The following is a 16,223-nucleotide window of genomic DNA, read 5'->3' on the forward strand; positions in this document are numbered from 1 at the left end:
AACCCAGAAAATCTTTATGTTAAAACCAAAATTACTGCCATGGCAACACAAAAAAAAAATCAACTTATTTAACTAATACAAAAATTTTTCCAGATACAAACCAAATTTGATGGTTCTAGCTCAAGCCATTCAGGCGCTATTTAAGATTAATGTTGGCGCTGGCCTCAAAAGACCACTCGGTCTGAATAAGGTTTAAAAATCGGGTATTTCTTCCTTTTGTCTTTTCTTCACCAAAAAATAGGAAAAGGTCAAAATGTATGATTTTTTTACGTAATGTGGACTCAGAGGTTCACATATTAATTTCCAAAACAATTGAGCTGGTAGTATGTTGATAATTTCTAAAAAAATTAGCAAAAAACTGTCTTGGGGTCCGCGCGGACCCCAGGTGTACAGATTAATCAGTCCGGGAAGGTGTACTGTTAGGGTTAAACCAAATATGGAAACGTAAGCTTAAATGATTATCGTACCAATCAGCGCACATGACTGCACGGTAAACAGCACGTCCGATAGCCGACAATGCTCGATAGAGAACGTTCTGAATACACCATTTCCCATGTCGAATACATACGGGACCCGCACACATGACATGTACCCGGGACTCGCAGTAAACAGTAATTTTAAACGGCATGAGTAGGGTTACCTGTATTTAAGAAGACAACCGCACAAAAATTGCCACATTACTAGTCCAGGTTACGTCACTCAGTTGGCTACTGTCAAGCCGGGTGAATCACACGACAGGAAGCTTAAATATTCGCACAACCTTGGTAAGGTTAACTGTCCAATCTCGCGTTTTATTGCCTTCGACAGAAGGCTATTAAATCGTTTTTGCACTGTTTTGCAGATTATGTACGGTATAAAAAGTTTGAAGGCATGGTCCGTGGTTCATGATTTTTGGCAGGCATAGTGATGGGCATTGTGAAGGCCAGAAATGGGCTTCGTGGGGGGGGGGCTCTTAAGTGACTGGAGCTGACCTTTTGTGTTTGCGTTTTTTGTTCCCAGGATAACTCGGGAATCCTTAAGTGGTTGTCTATGATTTTCAGTGGGCAAGTCGCCGTTTAGAATACGGAGGTCAAGTTCCGATATGGGCCTCGTGGGGGGTTCCCATGTCATTGAATTTGACCTTTTGTGGTGGTCGTTATTGTTGTTAGCGGGATAATTCGAGAATCTGCAAATAGATGTTCACGATTTTTTGCGAGCAAGTTACCGTTGACGATAGCAAGATCAAGTTCGGAAATGGACGTCGTGGGAAGTCCGTACGTTACTGTAGTAACACTGGTCACTTTAAATTTGGAAAAGACACCAGCAACCCCAAGTATGAAATCCCAGGCAGTTAGCATTATGGAATTATTACATTTTCTCATTAATTATGTAAATTAAGTGTTAATTTACATAATATCTGCCTGTGTTTCTTTCGTTCTCAATTACATGTCACACGCTTGAATAGTCATATAATGTAATGCAGCTGATTTATAGAATTTCTCCATTAATTATGCAAATTACATCCAGGTTTGCATAATCGCCGCATAATTATACCAAGCATCACGTAAGCTACCTACATACCAAAAGCACGACGATCCTTCAACCGGTTCTTGACTTATCCTCTTTTGAATATTTTCAAACAGAGTTTCTGAGTAAGCCGCTAGGGGGCCCAAACTCACGCCACTTATTCCCCAGTAAAAGAGCTACCAACCATCTAAATTTCGTCACCCCAGCGTGTGTAGATCATGAGATATCAAAACCGGAAGTTCTGCTGCAGTACCATTACAAACCGCTAGGGGGTCCAAAATCTAATCATTTCCAGGTCTCATCAAGACCTACCTACCTACCAAATATCAAGATAGTCCATCGAAGCTTTCTCAAGTTATGCTGTTGACAGAAATACAGACAGACAGACAGACAGACAGACACACGGCCAGTAAAACATAACCTTCGTCAATTCTTGGCAAAGGTAATCATGAACAGATATGTATAGCTTAAAACTTAAGTAATAGTGGCTTCCTCTAACAGGAGGCCAACAATGACTCCTTTTACCATCCGGGTAATAGGCTATTACAAACTCATCTGTTTTGCCTCTAAGCCTGAAATAAACAAAGGGGAGTGTTAGCCCCAGCAGGCCATCAGTTAATGGATACCGGCACAGTCCACACAGATCACAGGTATTTAGAGGTCAATAACAGGTCAAACCATGAAAAATGTCACACTTTTTCGCCATATCTTAAAATATACATTCTTATGTCCTTCTTACCAGAAAACTGGGCCTTTCTGAGCAAAATTTGCCCAGGAAAAAAATTATCTACAAAAGAAATACCAAAATAAATGTACACACTGCTAGTTCTGCGCATGCCGATTTGCTGGTCCCTCCCCTTACGGTAGCAGAACATAGTTTTCGCCCAATGGGGATGTCTATAGTTAAGGACCCCAGGATGACTCACTTCGACGCGATAAAAATTATAGTAGGGTGCACTTCACAAATACGTAAATCGAATTTTTTTGAGAAGAAGGCACAAACTACAAAATATCTAGAAACCAAAAAATCCTGTCGGCGTATCTGCTCGTGCAGTACACTTTGAAATCGCCCTCTACGGACGTGACCTGAACTGCAGCCGACTCACCCGGAAAGCCAGTTGCGTAATACGGCACATTTATACACGAACTGCAAAACCTTCACAATTCAAATCATACAGTCTCAAACCCGATACATTCCTACACTACACAGCGCAATCTACGTCTGGCTGGCGCTCTTACCAGGCTTTCTACCCAGCCTTCAAGAATATTCGCTGGACTACTTTCTATAACCGCGTCACAGACCCCGGGGTCGCCCATTAATACTGTGTGCTGCTACCTTACAGCATTGCTAGCTCTGTTCTTTGGGCATAGCAAAAAAGACCCATTTTACACAATTTTATAGTGGTATATGCCAAACTATGTCTTAAGTTCATTTGGCATTTGCCTAAGACACATCTATAACAAATTTCAGGTCGTTTGGTTTTAATACAAGAGCATAAAAGCATTTTGTCTGGAAAGAGCAGAAAAAACTTATTTTACACAAATTTAAACAAATACCAAAAATGTGAGTATAGTTCTTTGGGCATACGCCTAAGGCACTCATATACCAAATTGTAGGTCATTTGGTTGTAATATTAGGTCACAGGAGCCAAAAATGCACATTTTTGTCTGAAAATAGCAGAAAAGACCTGCTTCACACCATTTTCAAGTGATGTATGCCAAAGCTGCAAATGTCATTCTTTGAGCATATGCTTAAGGCACCCCTGTACCAAATGACGAATTCTACATTCCGTATTTCCGTAGAAAGACATGGCACAGGCTAGAGAAATAGTATAGTATGTTGCTTCGTTCACAAAATGACTCTCTGACCACTATACCTACGATAATCATCTTCAAAAAGCCCACACTATACATACACACAACACCCACCAAAACAATATCACACTGTCGAAGGCATGACCCCTCCGAACTCTAGTTGTGCATGGTATTACCATACTGTGTACAACTTCTGAATATCATGTGAACATATAACCCGATGTAGCACTTTCCTAGAAAAGAAAATCTAAAAACTTTTTTATCATCCTCTAGACAGCAATTTTGCTGCATTGTATTCCCCTTTATTCACACACAACTTGAAGTTCAAAATATATAATCATAACTGTACGCGGACTACTCGATAAGAGTAAAAGCGTCTTAGGGACTACGACCCCCACCTACTCTTCTGTCCACCAGCAAGAGTTACTATACTTAGCAGTCTGCAGTACTATGTACCTCTGGAACACCCTTCCGCTACAGCAACAGGTCATTAAGAACAAGACTTGATTTAGTTGATTTTGAATATATTGTATTTTACTAATTGTTTAATTATATGTACTGTGTATTTGTTTTGATTCCCTGAAAAGCAGGCCTGAGTTGTAATTACTGGTAAAACAAATAAACTGAACCTGAAACTAACATGTGACGTTGCCTTATGTCAGTGCTGACGTATCCGGACAACAGAGGAACAGAGTTTGTGGTCGGCTTCCTGCAGAACCACGGAGACAGCGAAACCAAACTCGAGCTGCTCCTTATCAACCCGAGTTCAGAACCCGCCATCGTCACCATCACTGCCCCAGGTGCCAACTACTCGGAGCAGTTTATCGTGACTGACACAGCTGTACAGGTGGTCACCCTGCCACATTCCATCATGCTCAGGGGACACGAGCGGGCTCAGAAAGGCGTCCTCGTCACCGCCGACCGCGAAATCATCCTGTACGGCGCGAACAAGCAGAGTGGCAGCACAGACGGTTTCCTGGGTCTTCCTGTGGACGTTCTCGGCAGAGAGTATTTTGTAGCTTCCTACACTTCTGCATTTCAGTACAATCCGTCCGAATTCGCCATCTTCGGTGTTGAAAGCGACACTTTAATCAGCGTCACTTTGAAGGGGACTGTGTACCATGACAACAAGTACCACTATTCTGGAAGCGTCATCACGTTTTCGCTAGACCGTCTGGAGGCTATGCAGTTTCAGGGTGAGTACCAGTCGGACCTTACAGGTACCCACATTGTATCCGATAAGCCCGTGTCCGTCATGTCTGGCGTGCGGTGTACAAATGTACCGAACCAGTATCGGGCATGTGATCACCTAGTTGAGCACATCCCGCCCGTCAACACCTGGGGACGTCGCTTCGTCACGGTTGCGCTAGCCGGGCGTCGAGCAGGGGATATTTTCCGCCTCGTGGCGGCCAGAAACGGCACCACTGTCAACGTCACCGGTATATCGCCTCGTACGCTGGACGCAGGCGAGTTCTGGGAGCTGGACTTTTCGTCCAGCACCTACAAGTCCATCACGTCATCTCAGCCGATCATGGTACTGCAGTACAGCAAGGGGCTGGAATCGGACGGCATTACAGGGGATCCCTTTATGATGTACCTGCCGTCGGTGGAGCAGTTTGCCGCTGACTACACCTTCCCCACTGTCGACGCAGGATACTCCACAAGCTACGTTAACATCGTCATCAAGACGTCAGAAACGTCCGGGCTGACGTATGACGGCAACCCGCTACCTTCCAACACGACCTGGGCACCCATCCCAGACTCTGATTTGTCCGCTACGCAGCTTCACATCGACACTAAGGGAACACACAAGGTCAAGCACGAATCCGCGAATGTCATCTTCTCCCTTACTTATTACGACTTCTCCTCTTATGACTCCGTGGGTTTTCCCCTGGGTCTCCGACTGGCCAACATCCCAGGCGGATGTGACGTCGCAGAACCAATAGCCGGCGACCGCGTCGACAACGACTGTGACCAACTGGTGGACGAGGAGCAACTGAACGGAATGTAAGACTCGTGTTTCACTTTTCTTATATCACAGCTTTTGCCCGATAATTAGAATCCCAATCTTTTATTCCAATATATATATATATATATATATATATATATATATATATATATATATATATATATATATATATATATATATATATATATATATATATATAATATCTATCAATAATCTTTTCACACTTCGACCTTTTCCTTCTCTTGGGACGAAACGTATCAATCAGAAACTAGACCTCTTGTCTTGGTATCAACATAAAAAATTTGAATCCCCAGAGATGATGACAGTGACGGTCTCATTGATGAAGATTTAGCTGACACTGCAGCAGAGACGACTACTCTATCATTGAACACGACAAAGGAGCCGACCGATCTATTATCCAACACGACAACAGAGCCGACCACTTCATTTAACACGACAGCAGACCTGACGACTGCAGTGTTCAACACGACCACAACAACAGTCACAACAACAGAGCCGACCACAACAACAGTCACAACAACAGAGCCGACCACAACAACAGTCACAACAACAGAGCCGACAACAGTCACAACAACAGAGCCGACCACAACAACAGTCAAACCAACAGAGCCTACCACAACAACATTGCCAATAAATATCACGACAACTCAGCTTTCAACTTCACCAGACGAAAGTGGGACGATGGCTACAACAGCTGGTATGTTTTTTTTTTCAATTTTGCATCAAACTATCAGATTATTTGGCTGAATTGGCGAACGATTAAAAGAGTTTGTATATATATATATATATATATGCATTTGGGGCGATGGAGCAACAATAATTTTTGTTGGCAATGCAGATATGATACAGTTCGCACAAGTTGCCGACTATAAGGTCAATAGGTTAATCTTGGGTTTTCGCAAAGCAGGTGTTGGGAGGATAAAATATGACATTTTCCTAGCTAATGTCACAGAGATGGAAAAACGATTTTTCTCTCCTTGTAAGCTTAGAGATGACATCCATTCTAAGATAGAACGGCTTGTTTGTCCTCTGAACTGCTTTCAACTAAGAAAGATTTGCGACTGAACTACTCTGTCTCAGTCACGCACAACACGTGACTCATACACGTGCAATACCAGCAAAGGTCATTGAAAATGGATATCGCCCTCGTCTCTGCAGAGAGAAGGTTGAGTTGGAGAACAGTTTAATTGTTCTGCAATGTACATCGCTTGTATTCAAAATTTTCTCTTCAGTTACGGACTGCGGATGTCCATTGCTGCCCTCCCATACTGAGGTAAGTCTGACCGCCACGACCACTGGCTCCGTGGCAACTTACCGCTGCAAGACGGGATTTCAGTCCGGGAACGGGACCACAACGCTTACCTGTGGCAGCGATGGGGAATGGAAGGGCACATTGCTAAGTTGTGAAGGTATGCAACGATATATAATTCATGAATAATCCCTTTAACGGTCAGTGTTATAATGAAAAAGTTTGCACAGTTACACTAGTTCTAACAATAACATTATAGGTATTAACGTACCGGTATATCTTTTGATCTTAATTTTCAGCGATGACCCCCTGTATCCGGTTCTGTGGGTTTGGAAGCTGTTTTGTTGATGGCGACATTCAGAAGTGTGACTGCAACACAGGATACGGATTTTTTGGTCTTTCCCAGTTTTGCCGAGGTAAGCTCATAAGCATGTTCTTTTATATACATGTACTACTTTAAGTTTAAAGCAACTTACCAGTTTGTAAAATCGTCTGGTTTCTTTGAATATTAGGTATTTGAAGCCAAGCACCATGCCTTTTACTTGATGTCGGTTTATCAAGTTACGTACGTTACATAATCATATTCTTTTTCAGATATCAATGAATGCGAAGACGGTTTAGACTATTGCTTGGGCCGGCCAGCCTGTGTGACTAACGCGAGGTGCATCAACTCTCCGTACGGCTCGTACACGTGCCGGTGCCCCAGTGGTTATACTGGTGACGGGAGGACATCATGCGAAGGTCTGTTACATCGTCATCATCTTACACTGCATAAAAAAATGATCTAGAGTCGAATTATAGTCAATGCCAGTAAAGTTGCCGGAAAGTGGATGGCAGATAAATATGAAGAGATGAAACAAGTCATGGCTTTGATTTATTGCTTTATATTTTACTTTGATGCGGCAGTGTATTTCATTCCTTTTATATGTGATGTTCCCACTGAATCAAAACCATTTGTACAATGATTGAAACTTTAACCCTCAACAGTACACCTTCCCGGACTGATTAATCTGTACACCTGGGGTCCGGGCGGACCCCAGAACAGTTTTTTGTGATAATTTTGAAATTATCAACATGCTACCAGCTCAATTGTCTTGCAAACTGATGTGGGAACCTTTGTGTCCACATTACATACAAAAATCATACATTTTGAACTTTTTCTACTTTTTTGTGAAGAAAAGAAGACAAGAAGAAATACCCGATTTTTAAACCCATTTCAGACTGAAGGGGCTTTTGAGGCCCAACTTTGATCTCAGATAGCGGCTAAACGGCTTGCGCTAGAAGTATCAAATTTGGAGACCTTTCCTAAAATGTCTCTGGAAAAAAGTTCATATTAGTTTAATACTAGTCAGTTGATGTTTTTTGTGTTGCCATGGCAACGGGTTTCTAGTAGAAGTAATTTTGGTTTAAACATAACAATTTTCCTAGTTTTATATTAAATGTCACTTCTTTTCCAACATTAATAACATCTTACATAATTGAATATAAGTTAAATCATTTAATATGCATAGAATATGCTAATTTTGATGACGTCATTGATCAAAATCCAATATGGCGGACTATATTATTAGCTCTGATGTCATATAACGTCATAATTACACCAAAGTTATTAAAATTTAATTCTATTAGAGTACTACACCATTCTCTGAAAACTTGGTAGACATACGATGAGTGCATAAAAACATATAAAAACGGAAATAAGGTAATATATAAGAACGCCAGTGTATCCATTATGATCGAAAGCCGGTTGGGGTCCGCGCGGACCCCAAAAGAAAATCAGATATAATTTTTTTTATAAATGGTAGAAACGGAGTTTTCTGCACTGTATTGAGAGACAACTTTGTGGGTGACAATTACCTAAAATTTCAGACAAAAAATCTTTAGAAACAAAAAAGATATCACAGAATATATAGTGCTGGGGTCCGCGCGGACCCCAGGTGTACTGTTTAGGGTTAATATTTCAGTGGCAATTGGATGTTATAATAGTTGGCAGTAAATTAAGCACAATCACAACAAGGTTTATGATGTCAAAATTTTAAAATGTGTGAATCTTTTTTTTTTTGGGCCAGCTTTTTTTGTTTTCACCCTATCCCATTAGATTTGAGGTCAGTGGAGGATGCCATCCATACAATTTGCCTACTGTAGCCTAAAGTTTCTTCAGTAATGAGGATGGAATTTTTGTGCTGCTAAAAAATCGTTTGATTTCCAGATGAAGACGAGTGTTTGTCGGCTCCATGTTCAGAGTTTGCCAACTGCACCAACACAGCAGGCAGCTACACTTGTCAGTGTCTGGACGGATATGTGGGGTCTGGCACGGTTTGCACAGGTCTGTATAGAGGCCTTTTATAATAATTATGACCATAATTGAGATCATGCAAGGTAAAGTGCATGAAATGCTGTCATTGGCAGTTCAATGAAGGACTGAATCATACTTTTGGCTGTTGTTGTTCGTGAATGTTTAGAAATGTACTTAGTATTCATGACCTATAAATTGTAAAATGTCAGACTCGGAACCGTTGGTATCAATAATACCAAATTGAAAGGTTTTCTCATGGCTGATGTTCACAAAAATTTTATTGTTCCTTGATCTAGAAATCAACGAGTGCAGCTCCAGCCCCTGTATCGGTGGAACGTGTGTGGATAGGATCAACGGGTACACCTGTACCTGTCGTGAGGGGTTTGCTGGGGAGAGGTGTGAAACAAGTGAGTGTTTTTGGTATCAAATATCATGAACGTTTCCTGCAGGCAAGCAAATGCACGGCGACTTTTACTAGGTCTTCTAAAACAAATCTACCAATAAAAATTCAAGTTCAAATTTAGCATGAAATGTCTTAACTTTAAAAGCAATATCGTAATGTTGTTTCTTAGAACAAAAGATAATTCACGATATTTTGTAAAGAAACAGTGTATCTAAATACCTTTGACACATAACGACCATGATTATGAACGAATAACAACTTTGAACGAATTCCATGATTATACGTATCACTGGAGTACAGCAGTATCTGTTGGATTTAGCAGTATTCAGATTTCTCTTTATTTTTTTTCTAGACGTCAACGATTGTGAACCTCCACCCTGTCTCAACAATGGGACCTGTAGTGACAGGATCAACTCCTACAGCTGTGACTGTGTGGATGGGTGGGAGGGAATCAACTGTGAAGAGGGTAAGGCGTTTCTCCTGTCGTAAAGTGTGTTTAAAAAAAACGTGGGACCCCATTCTTCGCAGCAGCTTTGTAGCAGCTGCTGCGAAGCTTTGTCGCAGCGTCACTTGAAGTAGAACCAGACAGTATTGCTCTGAAGGAGATGGCAGCTGGTCACCGAAATGTTGACAAAACAGACTTCGTTATGCGGCTAAGTTATTTCGTTTTAACATCAGATTATGTGAATCAAGGTTGTCTTCAATTTTCCATTGTTTCCAGTGGTAAATTCTAATCCTTTATATTACGATGTGTGACATAGGAAGGGTACCTCAACATTTGGCAATTGTTAAATTAAGAGCATAAGGTGGAGCAATTAATACAATCGTTACCCTTATGGTTACCAGTTTGGTTAAATTTACTATAAAGTTTAATATCTACCTACCTAGTTGTTTAAGACAGTTAATACCTTAATTGTCAATTGCTGAACCCTAAAGCTAGCTATTCCCATGTGATGATTACATTCACAAAGTGTCACCAATGCTGTCCTGTCAAGGTTACTAAATACAATTTGCCCCCTTTTTTACAGACATAAATGAGTGCACGTCTGATCCTTGTCACCGGCATGCTGACTGTGGAAACACAAACGGCTCCTTCATCTGCACCTGTAAACAAGGTTTCCATGGAGACGGATTTGAATGCACCGGTAAAATAGATACTGCATTATTGACACAAACTGTTGAATACTTTTGTATGATACAATCATAATGTGTTACAGCTTTGTTGTGTTCCATATTTTGCTATATATTGATGCTGTAGTTATTTCGCTAAGCATTCACATTCACACAGCTGTTTGTTGTATAAGTAATTGGTGTCCCTTCTTGACTTTGTGTTCTTTGCCCCAACAGAAACTGATGAGTGTGCTTCCGATCCCTGCCAAAATGGAGGAACCTGCATAGATGGGCTTAATGAGTATTCGTGTGTCTGTCCAAGTGAATGGCAGGGCGTTAACTGTGAAAGAGGTGAGCCATTTACCTTGTACCATTTTAACACAAAAACCAAGGACAATGGTATGCTTCCGTTGCTTATGATGTCTGTGTTTGTTTGTTTGTGTGTGTGTGTGTGTCTCTGTGTATACATTTACGGCTCAAAGAGCCTCTCATATGCAACTTAGTCTAAAAACTACTAACGTCTTTGAAAAAAATTGTCTAATCGTTAACAGCAATTTTATATTTCATAGCTACATGTATATAGTAAACATTCTTGTTGTAGTGGTCTACATGTACATTGTTTTTAAATCACACAGTCGTGAGAATGGTTGCTGTAATAAACATTTTCTAAGATATACATAGATATCTGCACAGTAGATGACATTCTCCTTTGCTGTTTGCCTGCAGATGTTGACGAGTGTCTCATAGAAAAATGCCATCAGAACTCAGCCTGTAACAACTCACCGGGAAGCTACAGCTGCACATGCAGGGACGGTTTCTATGGAAATGGTCTCAGACAGGATAAACTCGTGTGTAGAGGTAAGTTATGATAATCTAATTAATATAGAGACTTAACAATTATACAAGATATGTAAGAGAATGTCAACGCAGGACGTCTTCAAATTTTTATACCGTGCAGGAATAAATGTATAGTGGACAAAATATAAAGTTATTTTGACATCTGTTTAAAAAAGAGAAGAAACGGGGTTTAATAGTAGATGATAAATAGGTTGTAGTATTGCTGTAAAGCATAAACGCACTTAGTGCTAGAATGTAACGTTTCAGTGCCAACGCTATGTTTTATATCCTCTAGAGCACATACGGTCACATGCGCGTTTAGCCTATCTGGGCATGATTATGCAATAAACATTATTCAATCATAATTAGCTGCGAATTGTTGCTTAGCAATGTTAATCTTGATCTAAGGGCAAGGGGTTCGAATCTCAGTCTACCTGTTAAAACTGAAAATTTTGCTAATAAAAATAGAAAGCCAAAGCAGTATTCACAACAAACTGATAGCCATGATGTAAAAAAAATGATGTTGAATGACAAACTGTCCTTAAAAGGTTTAATAGACTTAAACCTTAAAGACTAAAGCCTTTTAATAAAGTAAGTTATCATATCAGTGATATAAATATTAGAATTTGTGTTTTGTTTCAGAAACCATCCTTTTCCCTTACGGTGAAGAACAAGGGGACGTGTTTCTGCCTGACACAGACGACCGCAAAGACATTTCTCTACCGTCTCTGATTGACATCAGCATAGGGTTCCCTTTCTTTGGACAGTTCTACTACAGCCTTTATGTAAGATCACTTTTCTTGTCCAAGCCTCACACCATTAAGATCTTTAGAACCTTGAATATAAATTCCTATACCACATTATTTCGTACATTATTAAGTCATTATAATTATCGCGGGTTTTGCGTGTCTCTTCCATAATTCAAAAGTGTTAATGCTTTTCAAGATATTGTTGAAATAAAGTGTCATAGTCACCATGTTCCTTAATGAGGAATAGATATATGTTTTTAGATTTACTAGGACTTCAAAATATTATGTGAACTTAATAATTTTTAAACCTTGCCTTATCTTTACATTTTCTCTCACGACCTTATAAAAAAACTGGCCTGCAGGAAGATTTGAGCTTCACATAAATAAATAATGGTTCAAAGCAAGTTAAAACACAAACACATGTACATGATAGGTAGATAGAGTTGAAACGTAGATATTGAAGTAAGGGTGTCTTGACATAAAGTTGTGGCAATTTTTCTCGATCCCTTTCTTTACAGTTCTCCGATAACGGGTTGATAATATTCCCGCCGACGGCGCAGTCCCGTGCGCGGAGGGAACCCTACCCGAACCCCAGTCTGTTCAGGAGGAACCAGACCGTACAGGCAGGATTCCCTCCTATGGTAGCAGCGTCATGGGGAGATGTGGATCTCACAACGGACGTGGGGAAAGTCTGGTATCAGGTAAATGACAAACTGAAAAGGAAACAGCATTAGAAGCAAACATTGTTAGTATTATAGTATTATAATATTCTTGTAACAATAACCTTTTTGCTCTATGTTAGCTTTAACCTAAACATTCAAGCAAACACGATTCGGATACTGGATTCTGCTCACGGAGGAGTGGATTTATTCACAGTGTAACACAATCATAACCAACCACAGCATTGTAACGACAAGATATCCAACCTTTCTTCTACAGTTCCTGACAACTAACAAGAGCCTCAGTTACATTAACACTCGGACATTGCGTTGTGTACTTTTTTATAGACAAATGACTAAGGACTTACTTGTTCAGTTGGAACGGACACAGGACACTCAGAAGTCACTCCGCCTAGACTCTCTCGTAATCACTCACGACACACGACTGTGTCCTGCCTTTTAAGCTATCCTAATTATGCGTATAACCGACTCTGACCTTGATTGGTAGACAATACGGCAGCCCACATATAGGTGTTAACTGGGCTTGTCTAGCCACTTCTTTGTGGTGCATATTAATACTGGCAGACGGGCAAGATGTTTACAGAAGTACAATAATGTGAAGTACAAGTGATATACATAATGCATTTTGGCACATGATACATTTTGACACATTATTAGGCTGGCCACCAAGCGTTACATTCTGAAGATCTTAGACCTTTAACCCTCAAACACCCGAACGTAAAGTCACTATATTTTTATGTGCTATTTCAATTTTTTTTATTCTAAAAAAAATTCCTCCCGTGACTTTGACAGTAAACCTCTTCCACAAGTTCTCCTAATTTTTTTTTGAAGATCGGCATAAATTTGTAAAAATAACAACGGAAGTCATATGTAAGACTGTCTGGGGTCCAAACGGGACCCCAGCCGTGTATTTGCACTTTCCTACACACAAAATTGTTCGGATGTCCTCAATATGTCTTCAAGGAAGCATTATTGCTTTAATATTATGCAGTTTGCCAAGTAACCTCAACCTCAGGAATTATTTCAACAGGTTTTCAGAGGTTTGACAATTTGACAATCATATGAGGTCAAAGGTCAACCCCATTTTCATGCCTGCAGGCCTCATCCTATTTTGCATGAATTATGAAAATGAGCAGGAATTTTTTAACACTTAATCATGCCAAAATAAACGTCTTAATATGTTTAACCAATATATGTGCAAAGGTCACTGAAAGGATGCAAAAAGGAATGTAAATTTGAAAGAAACCAAATGGGGTCCATTTGGACCCCGTTCGGGCATTAACGTCACAAAAAAAGTTCGGGTGTTTGAGGGTTAAATTGCTAACAAAGTTTACTGTAATTTGTATTTATCATCATATCAAAGAACTACTAGTATATAGACATGTTATCTATCTTAGACAACCAGAATAATGCCTCATAACTATAAACTGTTGCAAGTTAAAAGACTTTTCTAATAGAGAAAAAAATGTCGAGAAACTGGAAATTACTGTATGCGTACCTATAATGACTGATCCTCTCTTTCTTTTTCTGCCAGGTGTATTCTGATGACAACTCAGTAGATAATGCCACACAGACAGTGTTTGACATGGTTACTACGAGGATGTACCAGTCCTTCAGCGACACGTTTGTGCCCACCTGGGTACTGGTGGTGACCTGGGACAGTGTACCCTCTGTCGAGGCAATGTACACAAAACAAAACGTAAGTCTAGCACTAGCAGTCTAGTATTTTGCCCTAATTCTTGAAAACAACATATGTTTAAAAACACTAAAATTGACAAAGATGTTTCAAATGAATATGTTTACGTCGATGAAGGTTAGACATCCAGGTAATACGATACACCAAAAAGCAGTTACTCAAGCAACTGGATATGATTTTGGAAACGTCAGACCTCAGTCACTGACGAAAGCTAAGGGATGCTAGCTGAAACGTCTGACGTTTCCAAAATCATATCCAGTTGCTTGAGTAACTGCTTTTTGGCGTATTTTTTTTACTTTCAAGCTCAACTAAAGCCTGTCTTTCAGTAAAGAAATTGATTTGTTCTTTAAGACGTTAGCTTTGAAACGTCTAAAGAGATACTTGTTATATGAGTTGTCAGTATAAGTCTTGCACACGTTTATCAATGATTTAAACTTAGTGTTATAACTGCATGCGCAGAATTAGATCAATGTCATGTTTCTTCTTTTAGCCAAACACATTTCAAGCCGTCCTGGCCACCGATGGATCAGATTCCGTCGCTTTCCTGACCTATAAGGAAGACGAGATGCTGTGGACCAATGAAACCCAGGACGTCCTTCTCGGGTACAACAGCGCTAACGGCGTCAACTTGGAAAACATCCGGCTGGCAGATCCGTACAGACCCGACCAAGTCAACGGGAACACGGGGCTGAAAGGACGATGGGCGTTTAAGTTGGAAAGCGATGCCACACGGAAAACGAACTACAAGAAGCTGTGTCGTGACTGGTACAAGACAGAGCCAGACCCTTCAGAGTGGATTGTAGGAGAAGGCCTGTGTCCCTGCACGCTACTTCAAGCACTAAAGGACCTACGCTACGCACCTGTTACACTGTCACCCTTTAACATCTACCTAATGCTTCTGGGCAATCAAGGTGAATACAATTTCATTTTTACATTCAGTACTACTTAAAAGAAGAAAAAATAATGTTAAAACATGGCATACCGGACTCTCAGACTTTAGGCACTGGTTTCGTAACGAGTGTTATATGCTATTGTCAAATTAACCCTAAACAGTACACCTGGGGTCCGCGCGGACCCCAGCACTGTATATTCTGTAATATCTTTTTTGTTTCTAAAGATTTTTTTCTGAAATTTTAGGTAATTGTCACCCACAAAGTTGTCTCTCAATACAATGCAGAAAACTCCGTTTCTACCATTCATAAAAAAATTATACCTGATTTTCTTTTGGGGTCCGCGCGGACCCCAGCCGGCTTTCGATCATAATGGATGCACTGGCGTTCTTATACATTACCTTATTTCCGTTTTTATATGTTTCTATGCACTCATCGTATGTCTAACAAGTTTTCAGAGAATGGTGCAGTAATAGAATTAAATTTTAATAAATTTGGTGTAATTATGACGTCATATGACGTCAGAGCTAATTATATAGTCCGCCATATTGGATTTTGACCAATGACGTCATCAAATTAGCATATTCTATGCATATTAAATTATTTAACTTATATTTAATTATGTAAGATGTTATTAATGTTGGAAAAGAAGTGTAATTTAATATAAAACTCAGAAAATTTTTATGTTTAAACCAAAATTACTTCTAATTTCAAAACAATTGCCTGCTAGAAACCCGTTGCCATGGCAACACAAAAAAACAACAACTTACTAGTATTAAACTAATATGAACTTTTTTCCAGAGACATTTTAGGAAAGGTCTCCAAATTTGATACTTCTAGCGCAAGCCGTTTAGCCGCTATCTGAGATCAAAGTTGGGCCTCAAAAGCCCCTTCAGTCTGAAATGGGTTTAAAAATCGGGTATTTCTTCTTGTCTTCTTTTCTTCACCAAAAAATAGAAAAAGTTCAAAATGTATGATTTTTGTATGTTATGTGGACACAGA

At 40.0% G+C, this 16,223-nt stretch overlaps 2 protein-coding genes and 1 long non-coding RNA gene across 3 annotated transcripts in view; all 3 read left to right on the top strand.

The window, feature by feature from the left end:
* The first annotated feature begins 3,976 nt into the window (after window positions 1-3,976).
* On the top strand, window positions 3,977-6,300 carry LOC109472419 (IgGFc-binding protein-like). The gene is made up of 3 exons (XM_019772188.1): window positions 3,977-5,250; window positions 5,596-6,008; window positions 6,296-6,300. Exons 1-3 carry the CDS (start codon window positions 3,977-3,979, stop codon window positions 6,298-6,300), a joined length of 1,692 nt encoding a protein of 563 aa, XP_019627747.1.
* Window positions 6,301-6,552: 252 nt separating this feature from the next.
* LOC109472426 lies at window positions 6,553-7,295 on the top strand. The gene is made up of 3 exons (XR_002140368.1): window positions 6,553-6,720; window positions 6,860-6,976; window positions 7,155-7,295. It is a non-coding gene; the product is annotated as an uncharacterized LOC109472426 (long non-coding RNA).
* Window positions 7,296-8,914: 1,619 nt separating this feature from the next.
* LOC109472420 (mucin-like protein) overlaps window positions 8,915-16,223 on the top strand; it is a 31,921-nt gene continuing 24,612 nt past the window's right edge. Inside the window, exons 1-10 of the mRNA XM_019772189.1 lie at window positions 8,915-8,939; window positions 9,153-9,263; window positions 9,612-9,725; window positions 10,288-10,404; window positions 10,607-10,720; window positions 11,096-11,227; window positions 11,849-11,991; window positions 12,474-12,656; window positions 14,170-14,334; window positions 14,822-15,242. Of these exons, the coding sequence (XP_019627748.1) occupies window positions 8,915-8,939; window positions 9,153-9,263; window positions 9,612-9,725; window positions 10,288-10,404; window positions 10,607-10,720; window positions 11,096-11,227; window positions 11,849-11,991; window positions 12,474-12,656; window positions 14,170-14,334; window positions 14,822-15,242 (1,525 nt within the window). The remainder of the gene's footprint in view (window positions 8,940-9,152; window positions 9,264-9,611; window positions 9,726-10,287; window positions 10,405-10,606; window positions 10,721-11,095; window positions 11,228-11,848; window positions 11,992-12,473; window positions 12,657-14,169; window positions 14,335-14,821; window positions 15,243-16,223) is intronic.

The sequence above is a fragment of the Branchiostoma belcheri genome, unplaced genomic scaffold, assembly GCF_001625305.1.
Source record: "Branchiostoma belcheri isolate BF01 breed outbred unplaced genomic scaffold, Haploidv18h27 scaffold274, whole genome shotgun sequence".
Classification (NCBI taxonomy): domain Eukaryota; kingdom Metazoa; phylum Chordata; class Leptocardii; order Amphioxiformes; family Branchiostomatidae; genus Branchiostoma; species Branchiostoma belcheri.